The 25791-nt window shown below is 31.9% G+C and overlaps 1 protein-coding gene across 1 annotated transcript; it reads left to right on the plus strand.

Annotated features, from left to right (window-relative positions):
* On the plus strand, positions 1–25638 carry LOC123004942 (GAS2-like protein 2). The gene is made up of 6 exons (XM_044398487.1): positions 1–251; positions 9006–9197; positions 21925–22046; positions 22105–22246; positions 24615–25180; positions 25231–25638. The coding sequence occupies exons 2-6, from the start codon at positions 9011–9013 to the stop codon at positions 25426–25428; spliced, it is 1215 nt and encodes a 404-aa protein (XP_044254422.1). The 5' UTR covers positions 1–251; positions 9006–9010; the 3' UTR covers positions 25429–25638.
* Positions 25639–25791: the final 153 nt, after the last annotated feature.

Raw genomic sequence — 25791 nt, forward strand, 5'->3', positions numbered from 1 at the left:
GTGCTGTAGAAACAACTGAACATCGCTCACACAGCGTGTCTAGTCGCCGGTGGATAGTGATGTTCTAAATTTTCTCGTCTCGCCGTCTAGATCCTGTCATAGAAATTTTAAAATTTTGACGTTTTAAGTGACAGTGACAGTATCTAATGAATTAAAGTCACAGTGAATTTTTATTTTATGAGCAGCAAATGATGCGGTAAACTTGTAACAAACGTTGAATTTGTCGAAAGTGTCGTCTACCTGTACGAGGGGTAAGTAGGATTTTATTTAGTTTAATTACCTTCCTAGAAGTACCTGAAAAGCGGTGTGGTGTGAGTCAACAACAAAGGTAGATGTAGGATATTTCACTTTTTTTAATTTTAAATTTTATAGTCTTTCATCTTCAAAAAAACCATAAAGATATAAAGGTGTCTTCGGTATGAATTATTGCTTGATAAATGATAAAAACACTTTAATGACTTGAAAATTAAGTAACATTTAAAATAAATTACTTTAATCTGTCATTAACAAAAACTATTTTAATTGTTGGAAATTTTAACTGCATTTTTCAATAAAAGTTAATTATTAAGTATGTTGCTTTAATTCATACCGGTTACATATAGGGGAAATACTAATTAACCTCCACAACCCCTTGACATCACGCCCTCGTCTCTATTATCTAGACACGAAATTATTAAAACTAGAATGAAACATATTGAGAAGAAAATAAAACCAGTAACAAGTTTTTAAATATTACCCTTGCTTATTTACCAAATTTAAAAACTACAGATGTGCAAATGAAGATAACACGTTTTTTCTTTAAAAAATCTTATCTATGGCATTAACTGATATCAATGTTAGCAGAAGGCCAAAAATTGTGACGAAATAATTAAATATCAGCTTCTGTAATAAATTGTTTCCTAAAAGGTACTTAATCCGCAAAGCTATACTTAGACTACATTTACTTTTAAACGAATATATATTTGCATACTGTAATTATAATAATTTAAATAATAATGATTAATCTGTCTATTAACTAGAGATTAAATTGTCTGGACTTGTAGATTTGTTGTTTATTTATCTCCTGACACCTTTGAAATTAATGTATTGTTACATAATTAATTCGTTTAACAAGGAAAAATAGTGTCAGTCATTTTTCTTTATACTCGTACAATTTTCTGTTACTTTAATTAAACCAACAAATTGTGCAATGGTAATCTAATTTCGAAGAGATGTGCAAAATTTTATACTTGCAATAACTGATAAAATATTTGGATGCAATTTCAGATAAACGCCAAATATTTATTTTAATTCAGACTTCAATTTCACAATAAATACGAGTACATACAGGGTGAATATAAAGTATGGAACCAAGCGGTTTTATTTTTGATCATTTGCCTCCAGAAAATAATAATTAATATAAATTAGAGTAATATCAAAAATGTGATCGTATTTTCAGAACGAAATTTTGTTTTGTTTTTGAGTTACGCGATTTTTTTTTGGCAAAATTGCAATTTATGTGAAAATTTTTTTTTGAAAAAATTAAAATAAAGCAGATAGTTGTAATCCTTAGAGTATAGCTTTTATGAGAAAACTGATTTTATAGTGGGTTGCCATTTAAAAAAAATATTTTTTTTGTAGAACTCAAAAACAAAAGAAAATTTCGAAAAATTTTATTCTTGTTAAATCATCACATTTTTATAGTACTTTATCACTCATCAATTAGTTTTTTCAAAAAATAAATAGTTTAAGCAAAAAACGTTTGGTTCCATACTTTTTATTCACCTGGTATATGATAAATTGATAAACTACTGTTTCCGTTTTTTAAAAAAGATAACATACTGGGAATTTTTTTTCTGCTTCTTAATTTATGCGTTCTTTATGTTTTTTTGGAATGCTGATTCGAAATGTAAAACTGGTCTTTTTCAACTGCGATTTTCACAAAAATCCTCCAATAAAAGTTAAAATGGATTTTAAATTCGCGTTTAAGCCAAATTTATTGAAAATGAGACGAAAGCGTTGTCGACTTCTAAAACGAGCAGTGTCCAAAAATGTACTATTCAAAGATTTGAAAACGATAAACAAATACATCAGCAAAGATTTAGATTATTGAACTAATCTGAAGACTAAATGAATGCATCTACGTATGGAACTCATGTTTTAACAAGTGTTTAAATGGTCGTCGTGGTAAAATACAGAGAATTAAAACACCTATCACTTGTGAATTAGTTCCAATGAAAACTTGAATTTTGTAATCCTTATCAATTGTTAATTTAGCATTCGAGTTAACAGTATTGTAGGTGTACGTTTCGTCATTTCATTGTAGTTCAATCAACTAACGAAATAGCTTCAGTGGAAATTTTGCAGTGTATAATTTTGGCCGATTTCAAACAAAATTGGCCATAAACGAATTTATTGTAAATATATGGATGCATTTTATGTTTGTTTACTTTATTAATCTTTAAAAGGTTGCGTCTGAGGCAAGATAAAAACTAACAGTCTCAAAAATAAATAGTTTACTTGTTTTTTAATCTTATCAAACAACTCATTTAATAAATATTTGATTATCATTTTACTTGTGGTACTTTTATAATTCCTAGCGTTGCTTGTTGATGTAAAATTTTTGTTTGTTTACTTAAATCTGTTCACTACACTATTCGAAACAGTCTAACATCTGTCACACAATTACTACTTCACGCCGTAAAACCACAATCAAAACGAAGAAATGACGCTATTGTGTGTTACACAGCTACTTTATAAAAACACAAAGGCACAAGAACTGCTATCTGATAATTGACACGATTGCAAAAATTATAAAACCGACTTAAGATGACTCAGATCGTCTTAAATTCAAATTTGATGCTAAACAGTCTTTGTTTGATGTGAAATGTCATTTCAATATTGCGATCAAGATAATTGGTTTGCTTGGTCCATTAAAAAGTTACAAAATCATTGTTGACAATATATTATTTAATAAAATTGCTCGTTATGTTTTCTTTATTGTTTTTTTGCTTTGTATAGGAAGAGCGTGCACGTTTATGCTCTAGATATTTTCAAGATTACCACAATTAGTGAATTTATTAACACAAATTGATAATTGCCTTTCTTTTAGTCTAAATTAATCGTCTCATATTCAAGTTGGTGAGGATCGGTAAAGTGCAACAAGTAAAAGCGAATTAGATTATGTATGATTTCGCAATGACTTAAACTAGAAAACTCGTCATTAAAACGGTAATTAATTTGACAAATTAATTTAGCAACGTCTGATTAGATATCTTGAACTTAATTAAAGGCCATTCCTGCATTCGTAAAATCATCATTCACCTGTTAAATAAGTATCATTTAAACCTACAATTAAAAGTCATAATTTCGTTTCTATTGAACATCCACAGTGAAACTTTTGCATTAGAAACCGCCTTCTGAATTAATAAAAATTCAAAACGGTATTGTCCAAACGAATAACTTTCATTTTTGTGAAATTTATTCACTTGAAAAAATTACCGATAATGAACACTTGCAAAAATAAAAAATCGGAGACCTTGCTGGCCCCGCGGTTTTTTCTGTAATTCCATATAGGGTTGTTCAATTTAATGAAAGAACAATTCGCTGAAATATCAGAGATCGACTTGGAGAGATAATGAACATGTTTGTTGTGTGAAAAGTCTGGCTTTACAAAACGTGTCTAAGTTGTATTTGAAAGAGACGCTATTGTTGAATGTGTGAAACTATTATTCTTGAATTTTTCAGGATTTATGCTGAAAAATGCCGCGAATTGCTTGTTTCGTAATTAAGACAATACAGGCAATAAACGTTTTAAGTCAAAATTTGCATATTTGTACCTTCACTTGGCCTAAAATGGTCGTGTTGGGATTGAAAGTGCTGATTGATAGAATGCGACAATAATGAAATAAATTTGCGCTAAAAGACTATTCTCCTGTCGAAAATATAAAGTTTCTGTTTTAAATCAACCTAATGCATTATTCATGAAACGAGCTAATTAACCAAGTATTTGCGATTTTTGAAAAATACAAAATTCCATGACTACAAAATACCTACAAAGTTTGTAAATATTTCGACAAATCTAGGGCAAGTTAATAAACACATGACAAGGATGTCACTGTTATTTCAGCTTCAACAAAGGACCAATTCTAGAATAACATTTTTTGTTACAAATTTTTATTGAATCATTTATAAAGGCGCCCGGAGCAAAGAGAAATTAAACGATACAATAGACTTGACCCAATGTCACTATTTATGTCAAAAATCGGTTAATTAATTTAAAATGTTATTGATGACCGTACTTTATAGCTTTGTTACGAAATCACTTTTGATTTACTACTACTAGAAAAATATTACATGTTATTGAAACTAGTTTGTTTTTGTGTGAGCGAGATTAACAATTTTCTTATTCATGTTACTTTTTATGTAACCTAACGTACACAAATGTTGTTCATAATGGGTTTTTAAAGTATGGTTGTACGCACAACTCGTTACTTTTTACACTAAAACTTAATTGAAATTTAAATTTTTAATTTACTCTTGGTTTAGTGAAAGTATCTAATGTTTTACAATATATCGCCGTGATATGCTTTTAAACAAATTGAAAACGCATTAATGAGTAACTATTATTACATTTTCTCTCCAAGGAACCATTAAAAACAGCAAGGAAAATGCAAATTTATATTGTAATAGTTTATCTTAAAATCGTATACTGTTAGAAATATGAATAAAAAATATAGTTTGTGTATATTTTAATAAACGGTTACTAAAGGTAAAAAAATAAGAGCAACATAAATTTGACATGCAATCTTTATTCCAAAATAGTAATTAGAAGTGGACATTAATTAAGTTTTATCTCTATCTTAATTAAATTTCTCTTTATTACAAGCATTGAAGTAAAAGTAAATAAAAAATATACAAGGTGTTTATTAATGAACGTATATCAAGAGTTTGGTGTAAATTTCATAAACTATGTCTTAAATCAACACCAGTTATGTTTCACATTTACCAATCATTTAAGATTTTTTTGTATATACTAAATATTGTTTGAATTTTTTTCTATATACAATCTGAAATTCAGTATTTACAACATTCTCATAAGCATCATTACAATAAATGTTCTATTTATTTTCAATTCCAAATGTTTTACGGAGTAAAATATATATTTCATTAATTAAAGCTCTAAAATACAAAACATTCAATTCTTACTGTTTGAAAATACATATGAAATTACATTTTAACGAAAATTCTCTCCGTTGAAAAATAGATAATTTCTAGGTATTATTAATTATTTACTTAGTTCGCCGTTAATTGAATCTGTTAAGAGGTATTCGAAAAAATGTTCAATTAGCTAGAAATTTGATTTATGTGATATATCAAATATTTGCATAAATCATCATGTAACCGGGTTTTATTAGCCTATTAAGTTTGATGATATAAAAAACAGTAATTTAAGATAATACAATGTTTTAGAAATATTCACTAAAAATATTATCTGTAATAAAGTCACATATCAACATTTAAGATGTTATAAAAATCTCTTTCTGTTATTAAATAAAAAATAAAAATAAAATCATGAAAAATATTTACAGAGAAGTACCAACAACTCTGGTACTTAGTTTGAAAAAGCAAATTCAAAAGTGCAATAAAAAAATAGGTGGTTTCCATTTAAAATTACAAAGTTTGCGCTTTCTCATAGTTCCGGAAGTTCAGCCCCTTTGGAAATAATTTAGTTCAATTGAGGATGGTTAATTTTGGTTGCATACAAAATTTTAAAGCCGTAGCTACATTGCAAATTGAAAGAGATTCTAATATCCTACAAAAATCACTCAAATACGTACAACCTAATCATATTTTGACATAAGGCATGAAAATAACTGATAAAATTTTCCAGGTTATTTTTAACTAAAATATTTTGATATTGAAGCACTTATTTTTTATGAATTAATAGTATAAAATTCTTCCACAAAAGAAGGTACCTAGTGCCTATACAAAATTTATAGTATTTATTAATCTATAACTAAATTGAAAAAACAAAACTTTTTTATTAAGGTTAAATAGCAATTTGGTTTAGTTTATTTTTTACAATTTTAGTTTAATTCGAAAGAGATGTTTGGGGCGCTTTATCGGGATAAAAAGTAGTTTTGAATTAAATGCTTTTGTAGATTTTTGTTATTCTCAGTTAATTTTATATTGCATTTGACAGAAAACAAATCTCAGACCACATGCTCTTGTTAGAGTAAGTCATAACCTCATAACCACACCAAATGATATAATCATGCCCTTTGTAACTCACTCCGTTTAAGACCGCAGATCTTATAAAGATGATGCCGCCACAAAGACTTCTTCATTCTTAACAATCCGCGTAATTAAATCAACATTCTTCAGGCGCGGCAACAAATTTTCGCCATTATTTTAACCCTAAACCAGATATGGCATGGAGTGGCATTCCTCGATTTTACCTATCCATCTGATAAAGAAATCGTGACCTTTCAAGTTGTTATTATTACGTTATATTGTTTTGAAAGAGGATCAAGGATAATTTTTTTTCCTATTGAAAATATTTCCGTCATCATAAATCTTCAACGGGTCCGTTCGAACAAAGCCGTCGACTTAAAAGGAACAAATCTTTTAATTTTATTTCCAATTGTTATGTAACACGTCGAAGTTATCAATGATTCACGTTTGTTCCATCTGTTTTAACAAGATCCTTGTGAGAGAGCAATGTTTCAGACGGTTTTTTCTTACATGATGTATTTTAAGATTAATAAAACGAAAAAAGTGACTCTGACATCTTGAGGGTAATGAAATTAAAATACAAAACATACAAAATCTGTTCTATAAATGCGACAGACACGCGGTAAAATTAGACGAAAATATCGTCGTCGGCTTTATTATTTTAATTTGGACACGCTTGTTATTATTCTAGAACGGAAGTAGGGTCGGAAAATGGAATACCGCACCCACTGGTTGCTTACTGTGAAATTGACTTTGAAGAGGGTGAATGGATTGGCCGCAAGACGATCTGAAATGGGTGTAACATGCAATTTTCGCAGCATGTATACTTAGACTAACTGCACATTTACGTAATTAGTTTAGGTAGAACGTTATTCACACTACTATTTAACTGCCAGTAGTAAGTAGAGTATAAAGTTCAAATACTGTGATGTGTAATTATCCTATACTGAAATTATATCCGATAATTTTAAATTTTAAATTAATAAACACACGGATTGTAATTTATTGACTTTATGCCGACAGGACTGAAATTTATTCACGAGAATAATAATTAAAGGACTAAAAATTTTGAAATTTTCAACCGCCACAAATTGGCCTAAATATTACTTTGTCATTTTAATTAATTTTACAAATGGCTACTCCGGAACTTAGCTCTTCAAAAAAAAAACAAATGCTGTTTTAGTATTTTGTGACATTTTCGTCGTCCAACTTTCGTTCTAGCCGTTGGAAAAGTAAATCGAGGAAATCTTGGACATTTTCTAATTCCTTGCTTAGAAAATGTAATACTGAATGTAATTATGGCACGACTGAAATAATGGATGTAATTCGCGTGTCAAAACGTGAAACTTTGTAATAATCTTATGATTTAACACGATTACACTCAATTTAAATAATTATTTTATAGAGACGTTTTAATTGTTGATTTTAATATCTGTCGATCTTTTTCCTTGAGTCGTAACGCAACAATTCTAATGAACTTTCCGTATGTCTTTTATGTTTCATTTTAATTAGCAATCTCATCTCATTACCGTTTATTACAAACAATTATTGTTAAAAGTTGGCGTTTGAAATGTTACTATTTTCAGGAAGTTGGTGTTTTTAATGTAATTTTTAGATGACAATGCAGATAATCGTGTGCTTTTCAATTTTAATTTTATGCTTATTAAAATTTGATATGGTGATATGTTTAATGGTCTAAGACCATATCTGATTGATGAAAAAGATGTGCTTTTACCAAATTTGTCGTACTACTTACATAACTACATCTTGAAAATAATTTGCAACATTTTACGGAAAATTTCAAATATTTTCAATCATGTAACACGTGGAATGAATATCGACAATCACTTATTACTTTACATTGTTAATAATTGTTATTGTTTTGATAAAGTCTTGCTTTCATTTCTAAAATGAATTCGAAGGCTGACTTCTTGGTCTTAAAACTAGGAGTGACCCTTGAACCTTTTAAATTTTTGACAATCATTAATCAAAGAATAAGAGTAATTAACAAACAACATTGTGAGAAATGTAACACTAAGTGGCAACTAGTTTGACAATAAGATAAATTGCTGAAAGGTTATTATATCATTTCCTGTGTATTTAATGTGTTATTAGTGACTTTCCTTTACGTTCAAATTGGAATTTATTTTTTCTAAATTAAACAAACACTCGTAAAACACCAAAAATATGAAACTTTATGGTTAAATTTTGATCCCAAAAAGGAAATAAATTGATTCATTTCTTCTGTATGCCTTCCATTTAGTGCGACAATTTTTGGTAAATAAACCCCCTCCAGGTACAATATTTCCCAAATTAACCTTCTATCGTTCATAAACCATAAATTATTTTAATTACTGGTGCTCTTTCATGGATTATTGCAATTTTATTACCTCAATCAACTTAAGGTGATTAATCCTATTATAGTTTAGTAAAAGTGAAGCAATTAAATTGAAACTTTTATTCCTCTGGGGCGTCTGAATTTTTTCATTTCCAATTAATTGAAAACAAAGAACTTGGTTTTAAATCAACGTTACGTGTTCGTTTATTTTCATAAATAATAACCCGACCCAGAAACAAACTGTTTCGTATTGATGCAATTGTAAAATTGTATTGGCACTCTGCTAAGGGTCATAAATAAAACGAAAGCGCAAGTGAAAATGTTCAATGTGTTGTAAGTTCATTAAAATATTACCACACGAAACAATAATTTTCACCCATAAATGCACAATTTTTGAACGAATTAGCATTTTGCAATCGCGATTAAGCATAAAATTACATATCGGTTTCAGCAAGAATGGCACAGGGACGAAACGTGTCAATAAACCGGAACAGTTGGGGTCCCATGTCGGTCCCTTCATTTCATCGTCTGGAACCAGACGAAGAATTCGCCGAAGAATATACTGAAAGAATGATGAGTGCTCAAATGCGTCAACTCGACCCACTGAAAGAAGATTTGGCCGACTGGATGAACAAAACGTTAGGTAAGTGCCTGAAACCTTCACCTGAAAACAAAATAAACTGAAGATTTTGTTTACTAATGATATTGTTGGTAAACAAACACCCGATACGAATCTTCGGTACATACACCTCTGCACTATCATTACTATTTTTACTACATGACTGGATTCTCTAAAAGGAAGGCTACCATGCTAAACCAATGTTTTTCCAGATAAGATGCATTTTTAGGTGACAGTTGAAATTGTTTCGCGTTGAAAATTTTCACGGGAAATAACGGAGTCATCATTTGCAATTGTCTGACTCGCTTGAAGAGTTTTCTATGCATACGTTGTTGCATTCACAAATATTTGTTTCAAACCGTGGGAGTTGAAAATGAAATCGGAATAATGCAAAAAAAATAAGAGAGATTTTCAATTAAAACAAATTCAACGATTAAATATTCCCTTTTCTCACATTTTTAATCCCTGGATGGTATAAGTTTCTCTGCTTAACAAAGTATCTAATTTGCGTCAAATGTCAAATATTGATGAGATTATCCCATTTAAGGTTCTCTGTAAATAGTTAGTGAGTCACAATCACAATGATTATTACAAATTGAATTTTATCAATTAATTATTGCAATGTCACAATATTAGCCGTTTTTAACATAAATCCCACATGTTTTAATATTCTAGTAGCACGTGTTCATCCCATAACGAATACGTAATTACAAGGAAGTTTTCTCGAGACAGCAAATCACTCTGTTCTTATTTCATTAACAGATAATTTACTACATAATTGGCGTACTGAGTGTTTATATCAGTGCCCTTTAGTTCATTGCGGTCCATATGTTTAATTCAATTTTATGTTCGGGATGTGAGCACTTTGTTTTATTAAAAATATTTAATTTATATGGACGTCAAAGGTTAACGTGGGTGGTTATCTAAGCTGTAAACATCAAGCTGTGCAATAAAGTTTAATGATGCCATTTTTACTGCTGACTTGACAAAAAAAAATTGAAATCGTTTGACAATTATTAACATAAGAATTATCTCAAATATAGTTCGCATTATTATTTCCGTAAACATTGTTACGTAACAGAAATTTTAATTTTGCAGTTTTGTGGCCTGAAGGCTCATATGGAGATTGTAAACAAACAATAAATTCGCAGTCGGATTGTTTTCCTTCAAATTAATTTCTAATTATTTGGTAATTATAAACACTAATCACGCTGGAAATTGACAAGTCTCAGTAAACAATACTGACATTGTAACAGAGGCATTAGGCTAGAAAACTTAATAAAACAGAGGAACTGTGGGGGATTATATTTTTTTATAAACACCTAAACTTTAAATGTTTGTTAAAAGTGTCAAAGAAAGGAAATTAATTGTCACTGCATCCAACAGTGGCGGATTCTAACTCAATAAGAATATTTTTTTTTAATAGTAATAGTATTGATGATAAATTGCAATTACACTTACAAAACCCTCCAAAAGTTTTACATTAGTTAAAATAAAAAAAAAAAAAGAAAGAAGACTACTCGTATAAAAGATAAGAAAAAATTGATTTAAATTTGCATATTTTAGGGTTCAGCCGTGCTTGCTTAAAGACTAATTTCTATCATAAGTTTAGTTTTGAAAATTCAAGTATGCCTTGGAAGTTTTCAAAAAAACTATTTTTTTTATATGTAGTATACAGGTGCGCCAGAACTCGCGCCCCAGAGAAAAATGCCATGTAAGGTAAGATAACAAAAACATGGAAAGGAAAAAAATGTTAAAAAAAACTCTGTGTAAAAATTTTGAAGTTATAAGAGTTTAACTTTTGCACTTTGATTATTTATTTCTGTTGGAAAAATAATTTTTCAAGTTTTTTTTTGCTACAGACTATTAGAAGAGGAAACAAGATAAATTGTAATGTTATTTGTGGCTTTTATTAGCAAAATTTTTGTACCTTTACTAAGTAATTATAAAAAAACATATACAAGAGATCATTAGTATCATTAAATAGACATAAAAAGAATGTCAAATGTTAAAAAATAAATGTCAAAAGTTTTTGAGAGATTGAATTTTTTAAACATTTTTTCCATGTTCCTGGTATCTTATTTTACTTGAAATTTTTCTCTGGGGCGCGAGTTCTGACACATCCTGTATAGTGGTTTTTGTATGGCAAATTCGACAAAAAGTTTTTAAGAAAAGTTGTTTAGAATCAGGATCTTAACATCTAGGGCCGATACCAAATTTCGAAATCATTGACCAACCATATTTTTTTATTTTTTTAATGTTTTTTAATTCACAAATCAAAGAATTTAATTTTTAGCAGTTTTTTTATTACGAATAAAAAAATACATTTAGATTATTATTAGGTAGTACTAAATACATTTTTGACGTTTTTGTTAATAAAAAGCAATTATATGGGCCTAAATGTTGATTGTAATCAACTTTTCTTAATAATTTTTTGGCGTATTTCCCACATAAAAGGCACTTTAGTCTACAAAAATTAGTGTTTTTTTTTGAAAATCTCCAAGGCATACTTTTTTCAAAATTAGAAATCTTTAACCAAGCAGGGCTAAACCCCAAAAAATAAAAATTTAAACCGAAAATTTTTTATCGTTTGCTAGAGTCCTTTCACCTATCCGGGGACACACTGTATACTTGTTGTCAAAATGAAAAACCGACAATAAAAATGAACGAACAGTTTACAAAAGCTCATGACTGTGAAGGTAAAATACTCAGGTTGTAGCCATTATTTATTCATTTCGCCTCGAAGAAAATCCGCAAACGAACGAAACAAGTAAAATTATGGTCTGTCATCACTCCCAGATCATAAAATCGTGCTCGTTGAAATTCCGTTTCCTACGTGAAAAACTTTGCGAATATTGAAATCGATATTAAAATAGAACACGGTACCTGGCACATCCTGAAAATGATTTCAGTTTCCTCTCGATTGACGTTTTATGATTTGTGAGTTACTAATCGTACAAAAAACCAGTCATCAACTGCCATAATTATGTAGGATTTAGAGATTATAGGTTCGTCGCGATTGAGATAATCCGTGGGTTGTACTCTGGTTTCCTTATGTAAATTACAAATCGCCAAATTGACTCCTCTTTTTTTTTTTCTTTCAATTTGCCGAGAGTCATTATGTGGGCTCGTCTTCGAATTGTCGATTCCCAAATCGCAATGTTTTGGTCACGAAGTGTGATTTCATATTGGAGATAACCTCAAGAGCGGGTTCGTAGCCAGGTGAGTGACTGGAGGTGTGGTACCATATTATGAAATCCCGGGTTTTACTACGTACTACGGTACCCACGGCGACGCTTTGGAAATTGAAAATGTTGGGGAAAATGGGAAAAAGTGCCGTTATTGTTGGGTGTGCGACGATCCTATCGTTGAAAGTGCAAATACGATTCATGAATAATGAAACGACGAGAGGCCAATGATATTCCGAAAGAATTATTCTCGGATCGTTTTTACTGTTATGTTATTATTTTTGCTTCACGATTAGCCGGGTGGGAAAAATAATCGACGTGACGAACGTAATATGGATTGAAATAAGGCTAAATATGGGCAATTTTAGTTTGAATCTTGGAAATTGGTAGTCGGCGAATTTTTTAAACAGATCAGGCGTTTAATCGGAGCTAAATTGAACCGATAAATGCTAATCCATTTTTTCAGTAACATTAAATTGTTCACTGTTTAAAACTTGAAAAAAAAAACACAATTTGTGAAGGTTAGGAACATCCAATTTTATTCCATGTTCAAAGAGGTTTCGACGAAAGAAGTCTAATTTTGGTGTGTCGGTGCTGAAGAGAAGAAGGGTAGAATGAAATATGCCTTTTGATGAAATGTGGTTGACTTTAGACGCACCTGCTGTATTAACATTTATTGAGTCCAAGATAGACATAATGACGCAAAATATTACTTACTTAACCCTCAGTTTCCGGTCTAATTATAAAATTGGATGTACTTAAGCTGAGACCAAAAAGTGTTTTTTGGATGTGACACTTGAAGTCACTAAAAGTATTGTTTTTGGTCACCTACACCTCGATGACCTTAACATTCACAAACTAATCTTTCCATAGTTTACCTAAGCTTTATTAATGGCAATATCACATTTAACCCTTGACCTCACACTTTCACACATGTAGAGTCGTAAAAAAATTGTATTTTCCACAAAAACTTTGTCTGTTTTCATTTTTGTAAACGATTACTAGCCTTGTTTTATTTCATGTGAATAATTTTTGCATAACAGAAAAATATTAAAGGTGCGGAAAGATGGTAAACACCTGATACGAGTACATATATTTTTTTGTTAATAAATGTCAACATTTTGCACACATTAATAATTCGAAACAATGCACAAACATGAAGATTGTTATTAAAAGCCTCATTTCTTAAACCTCGACTTTACGGCTGATAATCGTGATATCCACATGGTTGAAAGTATTCAGAGTGTGAGAGGAAATGAGCACTGCTCCATTTCCTGACTAACGAAGGGTGTGTTGTCTATTGTCTGCATCGTTCAGACCTTCAGGACTTCGTTGCTCAACTTCCCAATTACAAAATCAATTAGTTAATTGTTACTTTAGTCCTATAATCAAGGTTTTGCTCTTTACTGTCACATTAACTCGAAATAAATGAACGAGAAGAGTGACATGTTCCAGAAGAGGCGTTGTAATTCGATCCCCATCTGGATTCTGTTAAGTTAGTAGTGTATGAGGGCCCATGTGACAGGTTTTGTTTTACAAGATGACCTTCGACCCGCAGACACTCGAGACGTTGGTGCAAATGTTGTAGTCTCCCTATTCCAAAGAACTCGAAGGCTCGAAGAGACAAGATTGAATAGATAATACATTTTGTCTTTCCGGACGATATCTACATTTATAACAAGTTTGGTCGATGTAGAAACGATCCTAGTTATGTAATAATTAAGTCACGCGACTTGGGAATTTATGCGACAAGTTTAATCGGTTAAAGAATCAATTTCTGATAAAATTGCTTAGTGGATTTTAAAAATTGGTCGGTAGGTAATTGCGAGACTTGGAAGCCTTATATTATGTAGTCTGTAGCGGAAAGAAGGGGCGTCCCCGGATCATTAACAGCAGAATTGCAGAATATGTGAGACCGCACCCGGTATGCAATATATCTCTATTGAGAATATCGTTGTTATATAACGAGCATGTTAATTATAACTAGTGCAAGAAATATTAAGATAAACTGATATTGCTGGCATTGTTTAAACTTGCGGTAATTTTATACCTGCATTATTTCCGGTAAATTCACACATCGTAAAAAGAATAAAGAATCATCGAATTAAATACACTACCCCCAAAAATTAAAGGAACACAAATTTTTTGGTGGTTTTTAAAGGCTGCAATTCATCTACAAATTGTCGTATTTAGATTTTTAAAAAACCATCTGGAAGCTTTAAGTGTCTAGTTTTGAGATCTTTTGGTATTTTTTTTTCTGTGCTACGGTTACCACGCAATCCAAAGTAATATCGTGAGAAAAAAGATTCTAAATTTTCTTGTTTTTGTTTTTGGTCTACGGACGTCGGTTTTTTTTTAGTTAAGTCAATTTATAGGCCGGATAAAATGTTCGATCACCTTTAATACGCTTTTTTCATATTTTCTTTACGTCAATTTGTCGCTAAGATATCTGACTTTAAATGAAAAAGGATCCTTTTGTCTTTGATCATCGATACCTCACCAATCATTGACCACAGAGAGAATATAAGAATAGTGTTAAAAACTGGGATAAATGTCTTACAAGATCCTTTTATAATTTTTAAAAAAACATTTTTTTTTTTCCAACTCGACATTGATCTAAAGGAAAGAGAAAAAAGTAACTTTTTGCGTTGTTTTAGTAAATCTACCACGTATTCACTAATATTGATGGGGAGACTAATGTTTTTAGGAGTTTTTACAGCTCAATGTATCCCCCACAGCCCTGCTAATTTTTACATCGATCGATCCAACCGTTTTCTCGGACCGATTGATCAGTTTTGCAAAAGAATTAAAGGAACAATTGCACATTATATTTCCAAATATTGTCTAATCTTCGTCAAAATGAAAAAAAGAACAATTTGTTTTCGAACAATTTGCATTAGAACAATTTTATTTGTTTTTTTTTTGAAACTTTGTAAAAACATTCAAGAAACAATACTGCTTAATTTTAAAAAACAAATTCAAAAACATGTTTTAGATTTTTTTAAACTTGTAAAAAAATCCAAGAAACAATACTGATTAATTTTTGAATAAAGAAATTTTTTTCGTGTACTTAATAAAAATTGATAACATTGTTTAACCCAAAATAATTAAAAAAAAGTGGAACTTTTCTTGTTAGCAACACCTTTTGCGTGTTTATTCCATGAGGTGGACTAAAGCGTCCGATTTACACCCAAACAAGTTGAATACAACATTTTATTCTTCGAATTAGACTCAACAAGGCTTAAACTTGCTTTAAATCTGTTAAAAATAGGATTGTTAAAAAGGATCTTTTTTAATTTAAAGTCAGATATCTCAGAGACAAATTGATGTAAAAAAAATATGAAAAAAGCGAAGTAAAGGTGAATGAACATGCTGTCCGGCCTATGCATTGACTTAACTAAAAAAAAATCCCGATGACCATTTTTAAATGAATTACAGTCTTTCAAAAATCACCAAAAAATTTGGGATTTTTTTTTCCTTTAATTTTTTGGAGTAGTGTAGTTCCACTGTAGAATTTTTTAATTTTTTTTTTGTAAAGTGTGTCATCCGAATTATTTATTGGGGCTTCCGGTGAAGCTAATCCGGTCCCGTGTTTACATTTAATTAACGCTTGTTCAATCAGCCGTGAATGCCCATGTCCCAATTTACGCCTCTTGTGACCCACAGGTCGCGATTTTTCAAAATTGCACGTTTCAGGTTTCCATTCGCGTCAAATTTTTCGGTTGACCGGTTGAAATTGGTCCGATTATTATGCGATGCGTGAACGTATTTACATATTTCCGTCACTTTCGCCGTCGTGTTTCCGGTCCCAAAATTCTCTCGACAGGCAGATGACCACAAAAAAGACAACGAAAGATTCTTTTAGCTGTTACACGAACGCGTCTAGATTTTCTAGCGCTTTTCTTCAGTGAAGAAATCGCGACCTTTGCTCTTGACATCAAGTCGTGTTTGATATATTCTAGCATGCGGAGCATGGTGCGATGTGCACGTCCGATATCCATACAAGGGTATTGAGGATGGGCAGATTAGAAACCGTCCCAACTAGGGTTGACCCACCTTTCGAGCTTTATTCCTGTGAAATAACACAAATCAATCGGTCGAGGATGCGGTTTTCGTGCCGAAATGTTATAAATTATGAAAAGTTTCTGACGCAGCTGAAGCGATTTTATTTAACAATACTAAAACTAATTCGTCGTAATGTTACACGCGTGATGTCTTGAGATAAAATACTCATTGGGATGCGACACACGATGTCCAAGTAAATACGACATTTTCAATCCGGATGCGCTTGTTTGTTATCACCTAGGTCAGTGGCTTCTCTCATTTAACTGATTGAAGGCTTTACAAAATTGACTGTGAATTTTTTTGAAATTGGTGTTTCAAAAACCAGCGCATCCACCATTTCGTCAATTTCGCATTTCACATCCGGTATAAGCGACGTTTAGCTCAAATACCGAATTCCTTCTTTAGCAGACATAATGTTATCAATTGCAAATAATAAAACCTTAACATTTGAAACGTGTGCAATTCGCTTTAATTTAAATTCATATAAGGTAAGGCGCTATTTATTTATATAGTTTGTTGAAGAGAAAGTCGAGAGAAAGAAGAAATAAATTCTATTGTCTTAAATTTTTTCGCGGATCATTTTTATTGAGTTATTTTATTTAACTGACAGTGAATGCAATTATGAAAATTTTGGCCTTAAGGGGACAACAGATCGTGAATGTCGATTTTGTAGTAATTTGCGACAGGATTGGGTCAATGTGTTTGCATGGTTCACGCTAGTTTTTCCATGTCGATTGTAACTGGACCGAAGACTAAAACCGGTACACCGGACGGACAGGATCTTTATTGGCCGGAACATACATGTAACACTTGACATAATTCAAGATGTGACAGGTTTTTGTGTGTGAATTATCGTATGCTTTTCGGAATTACAAAAATGAGGCTGTGTGGAAGGTCAGTTACGAGTAGGTGGAACTGATATGGTAATTTTATGTTTTTAAAGGTATGCATTTACCACCACTTTCAGTTTTGCAGCATTCAAATATTTTTGTTATTAATAGTGTGCAAACGTAGCTGTGTAGATACTAAAATGAAAAGTGTCAGTTTCACAGAAAACTTTTCTTAAAACAAGCCAAAAATTAAACAAAACTATCAGAAATTAAATTTTAATAAAACTCTCTTGCCGATAATTTCTTAAGTAAACTTTTCACATGGTTAAAATGACTTCTTTATGTCTTAAAATTAATTCGATTTTTCTATTTTCCGATTAACTCAGTTTTTTTGTTTTTCCTCATCAATGTTACTTAGTGAAAAGCTCTGTAAATCATAAATCATGTCTAAAATTAATTTTTTTCTTCAATTCTGGTGTGCTATTTGCAAAAAAATATTCTCTCCAAAATCGAGCTCTAAACGAAAATTGATTTACTTATGTCTTGTAAAAGTGCACTCAACTTTAATGGAAGCGTTAATAAACTTTATCTTTTTCATAAAATAATAAAAGTCTGATTTAGGAATAGTATTATAACACGGCACTAAACTTGATTTTATCACAAATATGGAGTTTATTATTCGAGTCAACAGAACGAGAATAACCACGTGACTGTAAAAGAATAATTTTAGTGCTCATGTGTACAATGGCGAGCATTAAATTTTAGTAGTCAATGTCATTCCCTAATATACTCTTTTGTCAAAATTACACAACTACTTTTTTTAACAAAAAGATGAAGTTTCAAAATGACATTACCTACCAAAATTTTATGCTCGCCATTGTACATTACGTTAATTTTTCATTTTATATAGAAATTTGAAAAGATATGCAACCTAAGGTGACCAATTTCAAAAGATTCAAAATCAGGACATTAATAAAAATAATTATAATAAAATTATTCCAGAACACCAAAAAGTAGGTATTACCTACTAATATTTCTGTATAAAAAGATATGCAACCTAAGGTGACCAATTTCAAAAGATTCAAAATCAGGACATTAATAAAAATAATTATAATAAAATTATTCCAGAACACCAAAAAGTAGGTATTACCTACTAATATTTCTGTATAAAAACTTTAATACATGCTGCGCCAGAACTCGCGCCCCAGATAAAAATGCCATGTAAGGTAAAATACAAGGAACATAGAAAAAATGTTATCTGTAAAAATTTCAAAGTTATGAGAATTTAAATTTTGCACTTTGACTATTTATTTCTGTTGGAAAAATAATTCTTCAAGTTTTTTTGCTACAGCCTATTAAAAGAGGAAACAAGGAAGCTGCATCCTAAATTGTAACTCTGTTTAATGTTATTTGTGGCTTTTATTGACAAAATTTTTGTACCTTTACTAAATAATTGTAAAAAAAAAACATACAAGATCATCAGTATCATTAAATAGACATAAAAAAATGTCAAATGTCAAAAATAAATTTTTTGACCGTTAGAAATTTTTTTCCATGTTTCCGGTATCTTATCTTATATACATGGCATTTTTCTCTGGGCCGCGAGTTCTAGCGCACCCTTCATGATAAGAGTACATTAATAGGATGCAAAATATTGACAAAAATATTGACAAAAAAACAAAAAACAGGTTTTGGGCCCTAATCTAATAATTAACATATTATTTTATTGTTTTGTGTTAATTGCAATTTTTTTTGTATGAATTACTTTGAGAGCTCTTTTATTCTCTGCAAACATAAAAAAATATATTCAAGCAAAATTAATAGTTAATTTGGTCATTATAAGCGATTTTTAAGTATACTGCTACACAAAAGTTAAGGAAGTGTGCAATAATTACAATAATTAATGAAATTAATAAATTATAAAAAAAAATAATTAAAAGTGTCATAAAGGCGATATTTTTTTCTTTTTTGTTTTTGGTGGATTACACAATGCTTAAAAGAATAAAATTTGTTTGTTGTAAAAATAATACGACTTCCTTAACTTCTGTGGAGCAGTTTATTTCTACTTTCAAATGAGTTTTTTCACAATGATCACATTTGAAATGACAACAAAAAGAAAACTTTAACTTGAAATATACAGGCTGATAATTAAATAGATCGATGAAATTTTGTCAAAGCTTCCCAATGATAAATAGAGACAATCTGTTCCCTTTTTACCTTTATATTTTTTAGGGACCGAACCTCCTACATTTTACCATGGTTTTCACTACCTGTGCTAATACTATCTTGAATAAATTTTCTTTTTAGAACGGTTAAACAAAGAATTTTTTTAATATTTTTTCCAACATGTTCTCATTTAATACCACCAAGGATAAAATTTTGTCGGTCTATTTAAGAATCACCCTGTACTTTGTTTTCGCTGCAAATGGAAATCTCAAAAAATTGCACACTTAGGTGTATTGGTCCTTAAATCGGGACAAATGTGTTATTTAATAACAATCAAAATTTTTATATCTAAATATGAGTTTATAAAAAAATTGGACATTCTTCCGGATCATCATTCATCAACATTGATAATACGAGTGAGTAAATCTTGAAATACCTTTTCCTTTAAAATCAATTATTATTACTTTATTAGTTAAGTTTAATGGCTGAAACTGCGTACTAAAACAATTAAAGAGTTCATTTAAACAACATGTCCTGAAAGAATACTTCTTTAAAGATAATTCCTTTACAAAGTATAAAGTATTTTTCTCAACAGTATTTAAGTCTTTTTTCCCTGACCCTTAACACATGTCCAACTAGTTCCACTTAATATAAGCTCAGCACAATCTTTCCCCTTTTTTACCTCTCCTCAATCTCTTTCGAATCGATTCTCAAGTGTGCCTTGATCCAGCCCTTACAACTCTTATTTTCATCGCCAGTTTACCACTTTTTCTCGATTCAAACACCCAATTCACTCGTTGATTTGCATCCCGGATGCAAGTTGTGCAAGAATATTCGAGCAAGTAAGTGTTGAGGAGCGGTGTCGCCTGGACATTCATAACTGTCAATCGGTGTTACTTGGAAGCAGAGGGCCGTGTCGCGATCAGAAGAACCGACATTAATATTCATCGAGAGAATGTTTTAACTGTGTGCCAGTACAGAAGAACTATTGCCGCTGCTGTTTACATTATCAATGCGTATGTTACGTGTTGCACCACACTCATCCTCGTATTTTATCTAAACGCTCCAAGTCTCCTCATTCATCAGAAAGGAAAACAAAAGTTGGCATTCATCAAGTGCGACGTTATCTTTTCTTGAAAAGATGTCCGTGGTTGCACCGCGAGAAGTATAGGGTGTGGTTTTGATGAGTGTTTTTTGCGTCTATTAGTGGTAATTGCATTGATTTGATGTCGTGTTTGCCATCAAATGCATCTACTTGTCCTAATTGAGTTTAATTTAATTCGATTGGAAGGGTCAAAGACTCAATTAATTGACTCCGGCGACTAATTTCTTTAAATTGGTGGACGGTAGAGTTGCCCTCGTTTCGTGTGTTAGGGTCAACATTGTTGAACGGTTCATGTATCGCGTATTTTACGGTGTTAAAAAAATAAGAAATCACGTTTTCCGGCAATGGCGGTAATGAAAACGGCTGCGCCTCCAGCTTAGGAGAAACCATTATCTACATACTATTACACAAGATGGATCACTTGGTAATTGCGCGGTAGTCTATTCATAGAAAGTGCTAATATTCCGGTAACACAAACGGAAAAACAACCGGAACAAATCCGCCAGCCTGGAGCAGAATCGCTCAATTTAATCGCACAAATCAATCTCGTGTGGCAGTTCCCAGGATAAGAGTACCAGTAATAAGTAATAATATTGATATTGTGGGTGGTATATCTATTGAAACGCCATGACAAATTGATGGAAAGCTGAGAAAACTGAACGTGGGATCGTTATCGCATTGTTGAAGTGTCTTTAATAACACTTTTTGTTGGAAATTTATGGCGAAATTTGCATGTGACAAGGCTTTTCTGATGTGCACAGACAATAATACCAGTTCGTGGGTGGGATCCGCCGCGAAACATCAAACGGAATCCACTCGAGCAAAAAAAAAATACAAGTGTTTCAACTTATTTACACGGACTTGTTTAAGTAGCCACTTGTGCTCTTTTTGACGATAATTATCCCAAAACGGGAAGATAATCGATCAATTATTGTCGATTTTACAGCAGCCACGGGAGATCATAACGAGCGAAAGATCAACAAAGATCAAAGGTGAAATTCTAGACGAAACGAGATTTTTAACACTGGTGTGCTTAATAAACAAATGTTTCCAAGTGCTATAAAAGGCATACTGGTTACTATCTAGTTCATAGCAAATGGTATTTGAAGAAATCCAAAACTGAAATTTAAGTTCTATAAAATTGCAGTTACATGAATTCGACCCCGAAAACTCTAATGGTTTTGTTTAATTGTTAGAACTGCGATACGCTTTTGGACCAATCACTTATTCACTTTCATTCTTAACAAAAACGCTTCTTCGCACATTATCAAACCACTTTTGAAAAACAGTCAAAATTGATTAGTTGGTGGGAACCACGCTTGATTAATGAAATCGTTATCAAAGCAGAAAAATTGCATTATGGGTGCTGAATGATTTAACATTTCTTTTTGTTCCAGATGTCAATGTTAACAGAAACAACTTCCTAAGCGATCTAGACAACGGAGTAGTATTATGTCATTTAGCACAAGTGATTTGCGATAAGGCCAAGTACGCTATTGATACAGGTCATGCTAAAGGCGTAAGTAATTCAATGAAACTTATTAATTGGATTAGTTACGAATTATTTCGCTCCGTAGCCTCTACCGACAGTGAGGGGAAAATGTTTCGAGAAAGCGATGCGTCGAAGTTTTTTCTCGCGGGACAACATGGAAAATTTCATTAAGTTTTGCCGGTCACTGGGGGTACACGAAAACTTGCTCTTTGAAAGTGACGATCTAGGTAAGTAATTATTTATTTTATTACTTGCTGATTACTAACTTTTTAAATGTTGGGAAACGTGTCATTATATCTCATGAGGAGTAATAACATTACTTCTCTTGGCCGGTAATATGCAGGATTGCCAAAGTTAAGATTACAAAAATACCGGGAATTTTTTCTTTCAAATTGTCAAGTTACGCATAATATTTTGCTAAATTAGTATTCAATTGCTTCTGTAGCAGTTTTTCTTACTTCTGGGAGAGCGCACTACTCCATTTCAACAATTTTAATATCAGATTCACACATCATTTCGATGTTTTTTGACATTTCTGAAATGTTTGTTCTGAATTAAATTTGTTATAATTTTATTTTATTCAAATTTTTGATTAAAAATAATGTGATTGTGAATAAAATAGCATACAAACCTCGGTGGTAATGGCATTACCCCTTGTGCTTTATCCGATCTCAATATAAAATCGATCTACATTATGTCCCGGATTGAGTTTACAAGAGGAAAATTTTTTTTATCTTTGATTTTAGGCCAAACTGCGATGGAAAAACATTTTTTGCTTCACATGAAACGAACAAATCTGTACTTAATATTCTGATTCAGTGAATTTTGATTTTGGACTTGGGAAAAAAATTATCTTTGATTTTACGCCAAAACTGCAAAGGAAAAAAAGTTTTTGCTTTACTTCAAACCAGCAAATCTGTTATGAAAAGTTTATTATTCTAACTCAGTAGAAAGAAAAGTTCATTTTTCTCTTGATTTTGGACTTTATTTTTTTTTAAAGAACGAAGCGTTGCGGGAGATAGGGACTAAAATTGACAAATCAGGTTGCTCTATTTTGCACCACGTGACAAGCCTTATTTACATTGAACTATAATTACCAAATAATTTTTAAAAATCTCTAATCTTTGACATTATTTTTGAAATATGTCATAATTCTTTAAGTTAAGTGTCGTTTGTTGGTGCAGGACTTCAGCATTTTGGTGTAGTATAATAACAGAGCAACAACTTGGTTCTGTTGTAAAAAAAATTCCAGGGGAAAGCCAGTTAGTAGTGGTCAGAAAATAATGATACATAATATCTACGTGAAATTTAGAGAGCAGAATGAAGCGCTCACCAAAACTGAAATGGTAAAAAGGGTGTCTGAAGTAGCGGGAATTGGTAAGACATTGGTTTGACACACCATTAAGGAAATGGAAGAAACTCATGCAGTGAAATCGCCACCAAGGAAAAGGAAAGATTCATCAAATGTTGTTCTTGTTCTTAATTGAATTTGTAGACACTAATTTATAATAAAATGCTAAAAAACAAATAACATTGGAAATTTTCTTCGTTTTTAAAATTACCCCTCTACAATAGGCAATCAATTTTACACAATTCTAAAAATTCTATTGTGTAAATGGGTCGGCCGATGCTGATGCCACTTACTTCGTTCAAAAAAAACACACTATAGAATAATTTTTCTCTGCTTTTTAAGTCTTATCACATTGGCGGTTTTAATTATTTGACAACTATATGTCACTTTGACAAATAATTTATTAATTAAATAATGATAGTTCTTGTTAAAAATGACTGGTTTTTACCTTAAAGCTGTTTCTTTGAGTTGCTGTTTATTAAAAATATGTTTTTCACAAACATTTTTGTTATTTAACTTGTGTAAACTCATTTGTCAAAGTAACATCATTGTCAAAATAATAAAACCGCCAATGTGATAGGACTTTAAAAAGCAGAGAAAAATTATTCTAAGTCTAAAATCAAAAGAAAAATGAACTTTTTTTTCTACTGAGTTAGAATAATGAAATTTTAATTACAGATTTGCTGGTTTCAAGTACTTACAGCAAAAACTTTTTTTCCTTTGCAGTTTTGGCGTAAAATCAAAGATAAAAATTTGTTTCCTCTTGTAAACTCATTCCGAGGACATACTGTATAGGTATACAGAGTGTTCCACATAACTTTACGAGGCTTGCGCCTAATATACGCACCCAAAGGTACAAAATTCACAAATCAGTAGATACAACAAATACACATTTAATTATTTAATTTTTGGAAACCCATGACAGTAGTTGTCAAACTTATCACTGTTTCATTAATAGTCATAAACTGCACTTTTTCAGAAACAATTATCATTTGTTCTATCAAGAGACGGCATGAATATGATTGTAGTTTATCCATCTTAATCACTAATTAACTAAAAACGTTGTAATTTTTGAAAGGGTGAACAAATTAGAGAAGATTATCCAATTTTTCAAAATTTGTAATAGAGTTCGTATCGGAATATGTATTATTGATTGCATCTTACAGGCGCAGGCCTCGTAAAATTACGTGAAACACCCTGTATGTATGTATAAAATTATTGTCGAAATTAATTATTTTGCTTAGTCCTTCACAACCATCCCCGGAACGTGATCCTGTGCCTCCTCGAAGTGGCCCGCCTTGCCACCCGTTTCGGCGTCGAGCCGCCCGGTCTCATCCAACTCGAGAAAGAAATCGCCGAAGAAGAACAGAACAATTCGACCGATTCGGCCTTAAGTTCTCTTCTTTCATGGCAATTCCAAGCCTCCGAACCGTCCGATCTCAAAATGCGTCATAGCCAGTCGGCAAATGCCATATCAGCCGCTGCTTACGACCGGTGGGACACGGGGCCCCGCATGGTGCTCCTCCCCGAGCGCCCCAAACCAGAGAAAATATCGCTGAGTGGTGCCAGCGACGGCGTCCCCAGCGACAACACCGAAGACGAGTGGTCGAGAGGCAGCGGCGAAGACCCCGACTTGGAGATTGATACTGGCGCTGGAGACGCCACGACGGAACTCGACAGGAAAGTACAATTAGCGGCGAGGCTGATGCAAAGAAATTGCAATTGTGCGAACGGGAAGTGTTCGAGGTTGAACGTGAGAAAAGTCGGCGAAGGGAAGTATAATATCGCGGGCAAGAGTGTGTTTATCAGAGTAAGTTTTGTCTTCTTTTTTTAATGAAAGTTGAGTGAGTTGTGGTTTAGTTGTTGAAAGGGCGACACATGATGGTACGTGTGGGAGGAGGATGGGACACACTGGACCACTTCCTGTTACGTCATGACCCATGCCAGGTGAAAATCGTAACCAGAGATAGTCCAGAACGGCCTGCTAGTGCTTCCAAATTTTTACACATTCGGGCCAAATATCGCAGTCCACCGCCACGTGAATCAGTCACGCGTTAAGCACACTAATAAACTCATTTTAGTGGATATTTGCTATCATTTTCACACCAAGAAGTTCAAATGTTTATTTCATTTCGTTAAGTTTGTAGTGTAATTGTATACACTAATTAGTAGTTATGAACGAATACTAATAAGATTTTTTACAGTAGCGTTGTATTTTATTTTATTTTGTATATATTTTTCTACTTATTAAAACACTGCATTTCTCTAGTTGCCTTGACTGACCTTACATTCCAGGAAAATGAAAAGGAGATAAAGCCCCGTTATTTCCCTCGTCAACGTATCCAGAAAGTACCAAATTTCTCCAAGAAATTTACATACTATTCCAGATTTGCAAAATTAGTGCGTCCTGGGGAGACTGCA

The sequence above is a fragment of the Tribolium madens genome, unplaced genomic scaffold (assembly GCF_015345945.1).
Source record: "Tribolium madens isolate multiple individuals breed KSU strain unplaced genomic scaffold, Tmad_KSU_1.1 Scaffold_20;HRSCAF=117;Tcas5.2_LG4, whole genome shotgun sequence".
In the NCBI taxonomy this organism is placed as follows: Eukaryota; Metazoa; Arthropoda; class Insecta; order Coleoptera; family Tenebrionidae; genus Tribolium; species Tribolium madens.

Coding starts and splice junctions, on each gene's coding strand:
- LOC123004942 (XM_044398487.1), top strand. CDS start 9,011: ATGGCACAGGGACGAAACGTGTCAATAAACCGGAACAGTTGGGGTCCC. Junction 9,198..21,924: donor CTGGATGAACAAAACGTTAG/GTAAGTGCCTGA, acceptor TTTTTGTTCCAG/ATGTCAATGTTAACAGAAAC. Junction 22,047..22,104: donor ATACAGGTCATGCTAAAGGC/GTAAGTAATTCA, acceptor TTCGCTCCGTAG/CCTCTACCGACAGTGAGGGG.